Below are 14879 nucleotides of genomic sequence, written 5' to 3' on the forward strand. Positions count from 1 at the left end.
TTCAGGAAGCAGTAGCAGTAACATTCCCCCGTAAGCTGTCACACCATTGGTCTCTTGGCTCTGTGCTGGCAGGCAGGGGCCTGTTGAAGGTGCTTCTTTGTGGACAAGACTTTTTGCTGAGGTCCTGAAGCCTTGTGACTGCTCAGGACCTCAGGATGCTTCAGCACTGTACGTGTCCAGGGGGACTGCAAAGAAGCTGCACCTGCTGAACAATCATCAGTGCTTCCCAGAGTGCTGTTTGATTGAAACCTGGGCTGATTTCTTAAAGACAATAATTAGAAGTCTGTTGAGCTAGCAGAAGGAAGGTATCCTTCAGCAGAGGTGGAAAACATGCATTATTCATTGTGTCTGGGACTTCAGCTGCTGTACTGAAGTGCTGATCTCAAAAAGGGGATCATAGGCCCTGTAAATGAGGCACTGCCCTAGCAAGTAATTTTCTGCATTGCACACTACTCTGTAAAAGATGGTCTCGCTGAAGGAACAAAGCGTATGATTAAGGATCATTAAAACTCTTCTGGGATTATATTGTAGTGCCAGGTCTTTGTTTTGATGCTTCTGGTTCCTTTCTGGTCTCTTTAAGTGCAAAAGAGGGAGGGGGCCTCACTCTGGAAAAGGACTCTGGGTGCTTCCAAGGCAATAATAACTAATTATTGTCAGGGATCAGCAAAACCCTTTCACTTGTCATGTGAAAATAAGATGAGTTAAACTGATCACCCTAGAAGCATTAAACCAGCAATCTCAATATGGCAGGCTGAAACAGCAGTTACTATGAAATATGTGACACTCAAACGTAACTTCTGGGAGCTACTACTCCCAAATTTTTGTTTTTGCTTTTCATTTGGTTTGTTTTTTTTTTTTTTTTTTTTAAAGGAAAAGAGACAACACCAGACAGCTCCCAGACCTATAAAGAGTTTATACTGATAGATTTTGGTGTGGGTTTTATTTTTTATTCCTTCTGGGTAGTATGTGTTTTGTTTTTAAGCTTCACCCCTCTTTTTGTTTGGATATTATTTAGTGAATTTATAAGCATGAGATATTTTTCAGATTTTACGATTTCCATTGATTGTAAGCCATCTGCAATTGTTTTGAGTGGTCACAGGTTGTGTTTGGCTGGTTACTCATTTTGATTCTCTACCTTCTGGAAGGCTGAAATGAAATACCTGTGTGCTTTTCAGCTGGGCCTTGCAAGGACTAGCACCAGCCTTTGGTGTCTCTGCTGGTGTGTGTGACTTCCTTGAGGATTTCTGGAGATTTGCAAAAGTGTGAGAGATTGTCCATATCATGTCTGTGGACTTCACAGAGATTATGATGAAATCCATGAAGCCGAATGTAAAACTGAGAAAGTTTGGAAGAGTTGCTGCAAAGCAAATTAAAACCTGGCATACAATATGAGATGTGGGTGTTAAAAATGGTCCTGACTGGGGCCGTGGATTCCCCCAGACCTGCATCTGTGGTCTCTGCTCTCCTGGGCTTTTTGACTGTTGCATAACAAAACGGCACTCAGCAATTTGATGACATCAGTGATAAGCTGTGAGGTGTGCTGGACATTGGTGCTGTTCCATAGGATTTAGAGAAAATGTGCTCTCTGGGGGATGGAGTTAGGGAGTAAATGGCTCTTAATGGCATTAATGTAAAGGCAAATTTAGAGCATACTCATAACAAATAAATGACACAAAATAGGGTAATGAGAAGAGTTTGGACAACTGAGAATGTTGCAGGTTTTTTGGTGGTGGTTTTTGTTTTTGTGGTTACGTCCTGAGTATCTTCAGTACTTGGATCATGATAGTTTAAGTGCATACCGTTCTCTAGTTCAGGGGTGTGTGTGCTTTCTTCTTGACACATTCAGTGCCTCTTTCTGGGAATGTGCTTCTATATCAGTAAGAAATGGACTCCAAGCTGGATCCAGGTATGTGATTCCAGGGATGGGAGCATGCTGTGACTCCTTTGTCAACTACCAACCATCTGCTTTTTTGCATAACAGCCTCACTTAGAGTTCAGTTTCTGGAATTTTGGGTTTTTGAAATCTGAACGCTTGAGAGAATTACTCTAGTGGCATTTGGGGGTTTAAATAAAGTAAGATAAACCATGCTTTCTGTAGTGTAAGAGCAGTTGCCCTCAGTGAAGCGTAGGATCCTGCTCTGGTTCTTGGGGTGCTGCAGTATGATCAGTCACAGGAGTCCTGGAGCTCGTGTGGGTGGGAGCAGCACCTGGTGGTGATGGTGGGGGGGGGGTGTCTTTTGGCTCTTCTCTCTCTGAAGATAGCACAAACAATATACTTGCAGGCTATATAGTAAAACCAAAAATACTGAATGTAGGGGGGAAGAGCTGATGTTGCAGTTGAAAAAGCAACTTCTGCGTTTTATGGGTTTCTTTTATCTCCTCAAGCTTAATGTTGGCTTAATGCAGTTTGCTGCATATAATTTAGAAACACAGTTTATATCCTCTTTCATAATTATGCTTCTCATTGTTTGGTAATGCTCTTTATACCTTACTTAATCTTTTTGTTTTGTCAGATGGCTGTAACATTAAGTCCATCAAAACAAGACATGAGACCAAACCTTTTTTTCTTTTGGTTGCACTTTGAAATACTGATTTATTAACATATGGTAGTATAGCAGAGGAAAAAATAAGAACTGGTTTTGTGGGCAACAGTAAAAAAATTAGTTTTGATCTTTGATTTAAAAAAAAAAAAAAAATCTGTCTCACAACATCAGTGGTGTAATACTCAGTTGTAGGACACTGTTCCTAAAGCTGTTAAATATATTCACGTTCTACTGTATTTGTTTTGTTAAGGGCCAACTGTATTAATTTAGTAAGGGTTTGCTGTGAGCACTTGAGCTGTTTGCATGTAGCAGTTGCACACGCTGCCCCTTGCAAAAATAGGTTTTACTGGCTGTCCTGAAATTGAATTAATAAGTCATTGTTTAAAGACCTGTGTACATTGTCTGATGGCTTGTGCTGTCTCATGGGAGTTGACAGAAATGCTGGTGAGGTTATGCTCAGGGTGAGCTGGGGGCCACGGTGGCACCAGGCTGCTGTCAGTAAACATTGGACAAGCATGGAAGTTATTTAGTTGAAACTTTGCACAGCACCCCCAGAGTAAAACGTGGGGGACCTTTTTTTTTTCCAAGTAGTTACCAAAATTTTTTATTCAAATAGTTAACATCATCTCTTTGCAAGTAATGGTTCTATGAAGACAATGGTGGAAAAAAGAATGTTTCTAAAATGAAATCCCACTGAAACTGGCTAAAAAAGTGAAGTAAACCTCTGTTCACCCAAAAACCTGTATTCCATCAGATTTTTTTCTGTAGGCTCTCAACAATAGAGTTTTGCTACTCACGGCTAGGTACTAGTGTTTTCTTAAATAACTAAACCCCAAAATACAGCAGCAAAAAAATCTCAAACCCGTACTGCTGTTGCTGACTTTTAGGCTTACATGACAGATGAAGGCTTGGGGAAGCTAACCAGGGCTAAGGGCACAGCAAGACCAAGTGCTCAGGAATTGGGGTCACTCACAAAACCTCAGTGCAGGGTGTGGGCGATGGGGTAGCTGGTGCCTGGTGAGCCTCCCCGCCGGTGTCCTTTGGGTGCCGGGGCTGCTCCTGCTGGCTGGCTCCCGCTGCAGAGCCACCAGTGTATTTATTTAATCTTGGATGAACACGTTTTACGGGGAGTGGATGTTTGTTTTACTGCTGTCATGTGCCCTGGATGTCGAAGTGTGAAAGTGCTGCCAGGTATAATGTTTTAATTCCTTAAATATTTCCCTTCTAGTATCAACTGAAGGGTCCTTCAAGCCTTAAAGGCTTTGTGGTAAAGCACAACAGCAAGCAGATGTGCATATCATAACTACGACTGTTGAGAATTAAACCAAATTAATTGCAAACTATTGAAAAACGGAGCTCGTCCAGGGAACGGCTGTTAAACATGTGAACGGAGCTCTAACTTTTTGCGAGAGATTCTTGCAGAGTGCTGTGCTAAGCCATTCCCTGGTTATTAAAGACCTGATTGCACATGGGGATAGATTAGAGCAGAGCTGGAAGGAAGGTAGGGTTGGCTGATTTGGGGCGGATTAGAGTGCTTTTTGAACGTAAGGCCGCGTATGGTTAGCGGTCAGAGTTCCAGCTTAGTGTTCCCAGGCAGCAGCTTGATTTATTCAGCAGCGAGGAGCAGTGTTGTCAGGTAGAATAAATAGCATCTGCCTAATGTGCAAGATTTCAAGTAACATCTGGATTTACCGGGGGCTCGGATGGCTTTCCTCCTGGCTTCAGAGGTCTACCATGTGCTGGGGAGTGTGGCCACTTCAGAGAAAGTCCAGCTGGCACAGATGGGTTTGTATCTGGTTTACCGTTCGATAGAGAAGCAGCTCCTCCTGAAAAGGAGCTGTGTGTACTGCTAAGGATGATTACCATCGCTTGAACTAAAAATTAAAAAATGCTCTCTGAGTTCAGGTCTGGTTTGCTTTAAATCTTTGTCTTGGGAGGAAGAAATAGGCTGGTATTTCAGTATTATTAAAACCAATTAAACTATAGCATGTCTGTGAGGATGATTTTAGGCTGTCAAGAATAAGTTTGCATAACTCTGGAAACAGAATTGACTGTAGTTGGTAGATTTTTCTTTTTTCATCTGGAAGTAAAGCTTTAAATATACAATGCCTAAGCACTGTATGTTATTTGAATTTCCGGATTGATTTAACTTTCTTTATTCTTGTAACACACAAACTACCTTGTATTCTAGTTTAACGTAGTTCATTTTCAGACTTTGGACAAAAAATACACAGCTAGTCCTAGCGTTAGAAAAATACCATGTAATGTTTTGCTTCCTCAAATTTTAATAGACATTTGCATCGAGGAGCCGATTCGTTTACTCAGTATTCGTGGTTTATCTGGAGGATTAGATGTTTTCTGGAACCAGTTTTCCTATTCCTTAGTGAAAGCATTCTTGAACTGCTCTTCTGGAGCTTTATTCTGAACTGCCTCTGTTCAATAACTTCACCTTATTCAGATGCTAATGTGGAGTGTCTCTTGTGAATGTCTGGCTAGAGACTGGAATTAGCATATTTGGAATAGATTTGAAAAAGACTTTTTTTCTTTGTGTGCTTATATTTTTAGAATTAGCTTCAAGGGGAGGATAGTGTGTTTTGTAAATGGTTTGCAGAATTGAAATCCAATGGGCCTATGAATGGTGTGGCATTTCTATTACCGTAGTCTGTTCTTTAGAGTGGATTCTTTTTGTTATTAACACCTACGCTGTAGGGATGATGCAATGAACTCTTAGACATTTACTATTCTTCTTTAAATGTTTGTGTTCTGATGGTATTTTCTTGGAACTGGAAAAGTGCAAGTGGAAAAGATCGTGCTTGCTTGGGCACTAGACTTACTGCAGATGGCATTTGAGAAATGGAGATTGTTGAGATATTTGCCAGGAACTGGATTTCTTCCACTTTTCTCTATTTGTGAAAAAAGTGTTTTAAAACCTATTCTGTATAACTTTGATTCTGAATTCTATCTGAAAATGTGTATGTTAAATGCATCTATAACAATTACAAATGTGATGTAGAAATGTTTGGGCAATTGGAATGGTGAAGAAACTGGATTGCCTTTTATGTTTGGTTTTGGTTGGGTTTTTTTCCCTGTGATTCTTTTGGCTGTAATTATCAGTGTGGCCCATTTTCTGCTTTTCTTACATTAAAAAAAAAATAGTAGTCCTCTTTCTTCTGCCTTTTGCTAGCTGTCCTCAACAACATCTTAGTGGAAACAGTTTGTTTTCTGTGACAACTGAGCTGATGATAATAGAAAGACTTATGTGAGAATTTTGGTAAGACTTCTATTAATAACTGATAGCCTTAGGTGCAAAGAAACAGATTTTCTGTGCTGAGTAGTTTGTTGCTAAACATCTTCTCGAGCTAAAACCCTGTTGCAATCAAATAGTGAAATAAAAACGTGCATGTGATTTGTATGCCAGTTTAGGGTAGTGGTTCAAATTTGCGTATCCACACGCAGTGGTACAGCCTTTTCCAATGGAGAGCCTTACTTCTGTGCTGGAGGACAATTCTTGTTTGTTTGTTAGGTATGAATGCAAGGCAAACTTCATCTAAACGCAGTGCCAAAGCGAAAGGCTCAGTCTGCCAAGAGAAGGTGTGCGTGTATGTATATTTAAGTTTTAGAGACTTATTTTTGCTTCAGTTAATCTTCCTTCTTTAAGGTTCTGAGTTTTCCACCCCTCATGGTGTAAGGACTTGTCTTCCTGGTACCTTGTGCATCTTCGGATAGATACAAGTTAAAACTGCCATAGTCAACCTGTGGATACTGTATAACAGCTATTTCTAGCCTGATTTATGTCGCTTTTCTGGCTCATCTTAAAGCACTTCCAAACCCACCTGTTCATTTGGTGTGTGTGTGATGATTCAGGGAGGGCCATATATTTGTGGACATAATAAAGGACAGATTTGTTGCACTCATGCGCATCTGTGGTGCTTTTGGAAGAGTTTGGCTCTGTTCAGCTCAATCTGAGTCCTCTCATTCTTCTGAGAAAGAAGAGAACTCAGCAAACACACCGCTTCTGATGCAGTGATTTGATGTGGAGTTTGGTTTGCCAACAAAAAGGCCTTTTTGTGAGGGAGCCGGGGGAAGTTGGTCCAGCTAGGATCACCGTTCGTCCCCTGTTTGATGTTTAGGAGGCTGCTCTGACTGCGTCTGACCCAGAGGCACTTTGGAAGGAGCAGCAGGCTGTTCTCATTCACTGCTGGCCTCGGGGTCGCATGGCTTGGCTGGAAGATGTGTTCTGGCCATGCTTCTGCTGCTGAGACGAACTGAGCAGGGCCACCACTGACTTGCTTTGGCGTGTGGGAGCACTGTGGTGCTTCAGCTGGCACTGAGTCCACTGCTGCTTGTGCAGGAGCTGAGAAAATAAATCCTAGCTCGGGCAGAGAGGAGTGGGAGGGTGTATTAGTCTTTGTTGTGATACCAAGAGGAGCACTGAAGAGACAAGTGGTGAAGAGAAGGGTGATAAGAAGAAATAAAGACAGACCCAGATAGTATTTGGGAGCCAGCCAGAGTGTAAACAAATCATCTGGGAGGTGAATTTGGAGTGATATCAAGTGAGGAGAGGCTGTGAATGGATAAAAAGAGAAGGTAATTTAAGAGCATGGATATATACTGAGATCAAGAGGAAATGTTATCTTGATCCTAGTGTTTGGAAAACTGTAGGAGGGAAGATGTGAGATGAAATGGAAGAGATGGGTGTATTTTAGTCAAAACAGAGAAACAAAGCCTTATCCTCCCGGATGGTGATGGGTGGATAAAAGGAAGTCATCACAGTATGTGCTTGAAATTTGGTAGCAGGATGGAGAAGGTGTAAATGTGTGTGGCAGGGAGGAGGGATTGTGTATTTATAATTCTGTTAGCAGTTCTAACAGTGTTGAAAGCACAAGATAAAGCTAAAGGATTACCAAGCCCAAAGGAATGTGGAGTTTGAATGATAACCTCACCATTCAAAATTTGCAGAGTGCTGGGATTTAAAATTATAGTACTGTGTATAATAACATAAAAATATTTAAATGAGATAAGCACAGAACAGCTATAAAATATTTTTCTTCAACATATGGTAAAGTTTTCTTTGCCTCCTTTGTTGTAAAGGTGTTTTGACAGATGATTTTTTTTTTTTTAATTTTTCTATGTGGAGAAGCTAGTAGTGAAGAAGAAATAATAGTATGTCTCTCACAGCAATAACTAGTTTCTGTCATTAAAGGTGCAAGTCAAAGATTTTATATGCTTGGCAGATGTTGGAAAGCCAGTAAGTAACTTTCAAAAAAATGGCCTGCTAATTCCATTATTAATTGATTCTGTTCTGCTTCACAGTTGAAAGATGCATGAGTGTTATGCAGTCTGGGACTCAGATGGTTAAGCTGAAGAGTGGAACCAAAGGGTTAGTTCGTCTCTTCTACCTGGATGAGCACAGGACCTGCATCCGATGGAGACCGTCCAGAAAAAGTGAAAAAGCAAAAAGTAAACTTGGTATTTCTTTTAATTTCTGGGGCAGTTCAGTATTAGAATGTGATTTAGTGGGATCAGTTAAATAAATGCTTTTTGATGCTTATTTTAAATGTGATGTGATACATGAAGGTTTTCAAGAGTGTGAGTAGAGTTTAACCACCTACTAAAAATTCAGGATTATGAAAGGAAGGGGAGTGTCGGTCAGTCAGATGTCAGCATATTCCATAAGTTTATATGAATTACGAGCAGACTGAAAAGGGACTTGATAACAAACTATGCTGAACTCTTTTCAATGTATACATCACAAATTTATATACAGAACCTAGAAGAGTTTTGACTGAGGTTTCTTAATCTTAACTGTGATAATTTTCCTTGGGCGTTATTACATTTTGAAGTTACTGTGTAGCATTATTTCTCAGTGAAACTGTTCCTGCTGCACTGTTTTAAATTGGAAATTCAAATTAGTGGTTTACTGAATAAAATAAGTAGACATTCAAAGAACTGTCACAGAGGCATAAGATTAAAACCAAGCAGTTGGGAAAGCTACAGATAGTGACAGCGGATGGTTTAGGGGCAGTGTGGGGTGGCTGAGAGCTGCGGTGCTGAACAGCGTAGCTGTTTGGTGCTGTGTCACCCTCATGCAGCAATGGGTACCCCTCTCCTCCTGCTGTAGAAAGCACGGCTGTGGTGGGAGCAGTCCCTTTGGAGCTACACAGCATTCCCCTGATTGCTGGAAGATGCTTGGTATCTGTCTCCTTGGTTCCCTTTTGGGTAGCTGTGTACCCCTCTGAGGTAGCGGGGAGCGTGCGGAACTTTGCTGTAAGCTGGCTGTAGCCGCGCTGCCCTGCCTTCCTGGCAGCTGTGCTGTGTGCTGCAAAACCAACACACTGGCCAGAGCAAGGATAAACCTAGACACCAAAAAGCGCTTTTGGATGCGAAGCTGTAATATTAAAAAACATGGAATGATGCTTAGCTTGAATAATTCAGAATTGCTAAAAGCAGAAAGAGGTCGGGTGGATATCCAAGCGTGTCAACTTTGGTTTCCCTTTTCCCCACAGTTGTCATTGATTCCATTTACAAAGTCACCGAAGGCCGGCAGTCTGAAATCTTCCACCGCCATGCTGAGGGGAACTTTGACCCGAGCTGTTGCTTTACTATTTACCACGGCAGCCACCTGGAGTCACTGGATTTGATTACGTCCAACCCAGAGGAAGCTCGTACCTGGATCACAGGGCTGAAATATTTGATGGCTGGAATAAGTGATGAGGACTCACTTGCTAAGCGACAGAGAACACACGATCAGTATCCTTTTGTGAGCCTGAGCTCCAGCTTCTGATTCAGCATTTCTGGTTTGACTTCAGCAGAGGGTGTCCTTTCACCTCCCCTTGAGTCACCAAAACTCTTGCACTGGAAACTTGAGGAATGGGTTTGACACGGACACTTCTCTGTGCAGTAAAACATCAGCCTTAGGGACTGGACTAAACTGCATTGAAGTCAGGGATGAGGCTTGCATTTTGTTAGTGAAATTCTTATTGAAGGGTCAAACCAGTCATTCCTAGTTATCTCAATAAATACGAACCCCAGCATGATTTCAGAATTTCTGTCATCTTCTGTTTGCCCAACTCTGCTTTTATTCTGCTGATGCAAATCGCAAGGTCCTTCAGAAGACACTGTTTTCAAGATACTACTGGTTGAAAACTTGAATTTGTTAGCCTCTGCACAGGTGAAACCCTGACATTTTGGGGAGTCTTTCAGTAAACTGACCAGTTACTCCTGGCCCTCTCAGTGTCTCTTGGTTGGTGTATGTCAGATACCTGTGTGTACTTCTCAGCCTCCTCTGATTGTCAGGAGCACAGATTTTTAAAGCTCCTGAAAGCGTTTTTTGTAGCCTAATAACCAGAATTAACTTCTTGTAAAGATCATGTCCATTCAATATTTTCTTGCTGTGCTTTCTTTCACAACAGTGCTCACTAGTATGTTAAATACAAAGAATGCTCTTGCCCCTAAACCAAAACAAGCCCATCTTGATTAAAAATTGTAACCTGTCTTTTCTCTCACACGGAAATCTGCAGTGATCACTTTTAAATACTTCTGGAGGATATACATACTTTAGGTATTTTTAATTTATATTTTCAGTGTTCAATTCTGATACAAGATAGGCACAGATCCATTTGGGGATATATTGCATGCTCTGTTGCACACATACTCAGCTTGCTATATTTATCCACGACTTTTCTGAGCTGCACATATCTGCTGTATGTTCTCTACTGGTGAAACATCACTTCAGGTCTTGTTTGTGTTATCAAATGTGGCAGCTGGGAGGCTGCAGACAAAATGACTGTGTACCAGTTCCAGCTAAAGAACTTAGCAAAAGCTGCAAAGGGGTATATCTGCAGAGAGGGGGTAAAAGGTACTGGTTAGAAAGTGGAGAATTTCATCCAGAATGAAGGGAGATGTGGAAGAAGATACCACAGCAAGCCCAGCAATACTTGAAAACTCAGAGTACGTTCTCAGAGGAGAAGCTTGTAGCAGAAATGTGAGCACAGAGGGGCTGGTATTGTTAACCTAGCTGTAAATAATTGTCATAAACCAGCACTGCCTTTAAGCATTTGAATGAAACTCTAGCAAGGGCAGGGGAGAAAAAACTGGTTCAGTGTCACCTCAAACCCGTGTAAACCTGCAGAACATCCCAGAAAAGGTTATGTTAGACATGAGCCATGTGCTGTGTGAAGAATTGCCTCTTGTTTTTTGAATTTGACAGCTGCTAGCTTTATTTGATGTCATTTTGTCCCTGTGAGAGGAGAAAGTGCTCAGATATTTGCTCTATCTGTTTTCTCTGTGCAACTTAAGATTCTGTGGAGTTGTTGTTGCCCTGTGGAAGGTGTGGCATGAGCTGAGGGCAGAGATATCGGAGAGAAAGTAGTGGGCAAAGAAGCTGTCCAGAAATGGAAGAGTTACAGATATACGATGAAAGAACTGTGTGACAGTCTTGGAGGAGAGAGCATGGAAGAACAAGAGTGGTTAATTTTTAATGAGGTTCTTATGAAAACAACAGGCTGATGATAATGTACTTGAGCTGATTTCACAGAGTCTTCCTTATTCCTCCTCTTGCACTAAGTTAACATCATCCCTGATATCATTGAGCTTGATTCCTTTGAGTTGAGGCGTGAAATTAGTAGCCCTCAGATATAACAGTCTTAGTTGCACCAGGTAGGAGGTGCAAGAGCAAATTGTACCAGAAAGTGTACAGTAGTAGAAATGCTTTGATTCTGCATCAGCGTGGGGAGAACCATGTAGACAGCACCAGACCTTTGCCAGCAATGATTTTATTTCAGTGTATCCCAGTAACTCTAATGCAGGCTGCGAGGAGACTTAATTGAGATGTTTTGCCCAGAGGCTGACTTGAAGAAGACACGTTTGTGAAGGCTGGATTGAATAACACTCAGTTATTCTCCTTGGAAGATGTTAAGGTCCTCTGCTAGGGAGGATTATCCTCCTGCCCAGAAGACCTGGGGCAGGGTCTTGTTCTCCTGAGTTCAAGTCTTGTCCCTTCACCTGCCTGGTGGCTCTGCATCCCTTTTCTGTGAGGAAATCACCATCTTGTACCTTTCCTTGACACGTTTGTAGCTGGGTCAAACAGACCTTTGAGGAGGCTGACAAGAATGGGGATGGCCTACTGAATATTGAAGAGATCCACCAGCTGATGCACAAACTAAACGTGAACCTGCCCCGCAGGAAGGTCCGGCAGATGTTTCAGGTTGGTGGCCTCTAACACACAGCGTTGTTGTGATAGGAGAGTGCCAGTTGTGGTCTATTTCTGGACAGATCCAGAATAGGATCTGCAAGCTGGGACTTAAAACTCCGTGCTTTCCAGCACCTCACAGACTTTTTCCAAGTCTTAACTTTCTGTAGACAGAGATGCATCAGAACATTGTTTTAATGATGTGAACTACATAGAAGACAGTTTATTAATACCGCTTTTTCATATGTGTTATTGTTTTCATCTCTCTGAACTGAATTGTTCTATGCTGGCATTGATGGACGATGAAGTTACCCTGTTTCTATTGAAATCTTCTTTCATTTCCTTTACGGAAAATTATTTAATAGAAACTAGCTTTATGAAAGTAATTCATTTCTTTTTAAACAACTTCCTCTTACTTAGCTAGAATCAATTTTTCACTTCTGTTGTCTGAAAACAGTTACCATTTTCCACCAGCCCTGGTGTTTACTGTAGGAAAGGAAAGATAAGCCAAGGACATAATAGAGACCAAAATAACATTTTCTTAACTCTTCAGAAACAGTACCAGCCAAAAGCTGGTTTGCTATAAAACATGGGAAAGTTGAAGAATCTTCTGTGGTCAAAAGTGCTTTGTTTGTCTGGCATAAAATCCGTATTAGAGATGCATCTATGGAGTATTGAGTTACTCCCCAACGATTTGAGAAGTGTGGAAACTGGTGGGGTTGTGTTGTGGAGACTAATTCAGGTTGTACTTGTTCCCACAAGTATGTAGTTAGATATAAAATGATTTAAAATCCCATTTGCCACCAGATATCTGGGCGTTATTTTCTTCTCAGCTTGCTTCCTGTGATCTGATTTTATTGCTCAGATGACAGTAGCACTAACAAGGTGTAATGAAATGCAGCTCCCTGAGATCCTTGGGTGTTGCTGGTGGTATTGACTGCTGAAGGAGGGTCAGAGAGTTGTGGAGCCATGTACTGAGGAAAAAAAAAAATGTAGTTCTGTCTGCACTTTGAAACTGTCTAGGAATGAAGTAGGGTGCTCTAGCAACCATCGGTCTTTGTATAATCAGAGGCAACTTTTGGTTAAAAATAAGCTGTTTTACTAATTTTTATGTTGCTGCAGTTGCTGCCAGCCTGTACCTGAGCTAATACCCTAGACCCCACAGGCATGGTTAAAGTTATTAAGGTTGAATACAAAGGAAAGTTGAAGTTTTGTATGCTGTCAGGCATTCAGGGCTCAATCCGAAAGGCCTTACCCCACTAGCAGGGCTTTGTGCCAGGAGTCCAGTGGACTTCCAGGACTTAATGCAGGATCAAGGGAGTAGCAGAGTAACTCTGAGACAAATCCTCACCCCTATATAGCTGCTCTATGCTGTTCTTGCACCTGATCTGCTCGGGTGGTGCTGTCTGCGTGACCTGGCATTGGTGTCAGACGGGGCACGAGCAGCCCCTGGCCTGGAGGAGCCCCTCTGGCTCCACGGGGGAGGCCAGGCTCAGGAAGCACTCCAAGGCCTGCATCTGGGAATAGAGTATGGGGCTGCTGCTCCGGTTTTGTCTGTGTACAAGGCATCACTGGTGGAAAGATGGGTTCCTGATCTAAGACATGCTTCAGAGTTAAGTGGAGTGTTTTCTGTGAAGGGAAGGTAAAAGTGGGTCCTTGGAAAGCAAAGCAGGCCAGAGATGTGTTCATTGCATCTCCTATTAGACTAGCTCCTCCCTACACAAGTGAGGTTGGGCGCCAACTGGAAGAGCTTTCTTGAGAAGGAGGAAGTGATAGCAGGGTGGGGACGTCCTCCATCCGGGGAAGGTATTTGATGTACCACTGTAGAGACAAGCCAGCAGGTTCGAAGCCAAGTCTGTGTTAAAAGGACTCTGCACAGCCGGTGTTCTGACCTGAACAGAAAGAAGCACCATTTTTAACAGAATGACTTGGGAATGGCAAAGGGGCCTGTAACTACAGAGAAAAAACATTATATACAGCTATGAACAAAGGACATTATTCATGGGAACAATAACACATTTCTAAACATTTATTTCACTTTGTCTCCATTAGCTGCCTCCCCCATCTAACTTGGCAAGAGTTGTAGCTTCCCTGAAGTTCATTTTTCGTGGAGACCTACATAATGTTTGACAGCAGTTCTCCAGAATATATTCTTTGCTTTGGATTTTCAAAACAATCCTCTTAGGCAGATGTTCACAGTGAAAAGCTTGTATTAACATGCGTTAAGTACTGTTTTCTTCTCTTCTTACCTCTGAGGATAAACAAAAACTGCCATCAAGACTGGGGCTATTGGGCATATATTTTGGTGTGGAGTCTTATTGCTGCTGCAGACTTGTCCCCTCTACAGAGTGCTGACAGGGGGCTGAGAGCGTTGCGGTTTGAATTAACATACATTTAAGACTGTGATATTGTTCTGGATGTTTTAGAATGTCAGACCCTGTTATTAGGGGAAGCCACGGGGTGAAATTGTTATGTACCTTGCGATGTTTAATCCGGGGTAACTGCAGGGCATACAGGAGAGTAACAGATCAGAATAAAGCCCAGGTTGAGTCTCTTTACATGGGAGACAAATTCAAAACTAAAGACAGAATTGAGACTTTCATAGGGAACCTGGGCCTTTAATGTAGTAACTTTTCACCAAAAAATCCAATAGATGGTATTATCATTTTGCAGTTACTTTAGTCTACTAGGATTTGAGTCTGAACAGAATCTTGTAGACTAGAATTTATTGAATTTCTGTTTGTGTACATAAATCCTGTTCTGCTTTGTTCCCTGAATTCACCTGTTTAGCATGCTTACCTGAGTGTCTTTACCTCTTAGGAAGCAGACACAGATGAGAACCAAGGAACTCTAAATTTTGAAGAATTTTCAGTGTTTTACAAGATGATGTCCCTACGTCGAGATCTCTATTTACTGCTCTTAAGCTACAGTGACAAGAAGGATCACCTCACTGTTGAAGAACTTGCTCAGTTTCTAAAGGTGGAACAAAAGGTATGGGAATACTGTGCATCCATATATATTTACATGTAAGTACATTCAAGCAGAGGGAAAGAATTTTATGGAAAAGTTTAGCTTGGGGCAGGGGGTAAAGCACAGATGTAACAAAAATGAAATCTAAAGGTGAAGATCTTGGCAGATATAATCAG

At 41.7% G+C, this 14879-nt stretch overlaps 1 protein-coding gene across 4 annotated transcripts in view; it reads left to right on the forward strand.

Annotated features, from left to right (window-relative positions):
* The window catches only part of PLCH1 (phospholipase C eta 1), a 58215-nt gene that overhangs the window by 5538 nt on the left and 37798 nt on the right, over positions 1-14879 (forward strand). For 3 of the 4 annotated variants that reach the window (XM_074834399.1, XM_074834401.1, XM_074834402.1), the window contains exons 1-5: positions 4198-4328; positions 7857-8003; positions 9050-9293; positions 11619-11748; positions 14554-14724. In XM_074834399.1, coding sequence (XP_074690500.1) covers positions 4247-4328; positions 7857-8003; positions 9050-9293; positions 11619-11748; positions 14554-14724 — 774 coding nt within the window. In that variant the 5' untranslated portion in view covers positions 4198-4246. Of the gene's footprint in view, positions 1-4197; positions 4329-7856; positions 8004-9049; positions 9294-11618; positions 11749-14553; positions 14725-14879 lie in introns of those variants that run through there. The other variant, XM_074834400.1, reaches the window with a different exon arrangement.

The sequence above is a fragment of the Strix aluco genome, chromosome 9 (genome assembly GCF_031877795.1).
Source record: "Strix aluco isolate bStrAlu1 chromosome 9, bStrAlu1.hap1, whole genome shotgun sequence".
In the NCBI taxonomy this organism is placed as follows: domain Eukaryota; kingdom Metazoa; phylum Chordata; class Aves; order Strigiformes; family Strigidae; genus Strix; species Strix aluco.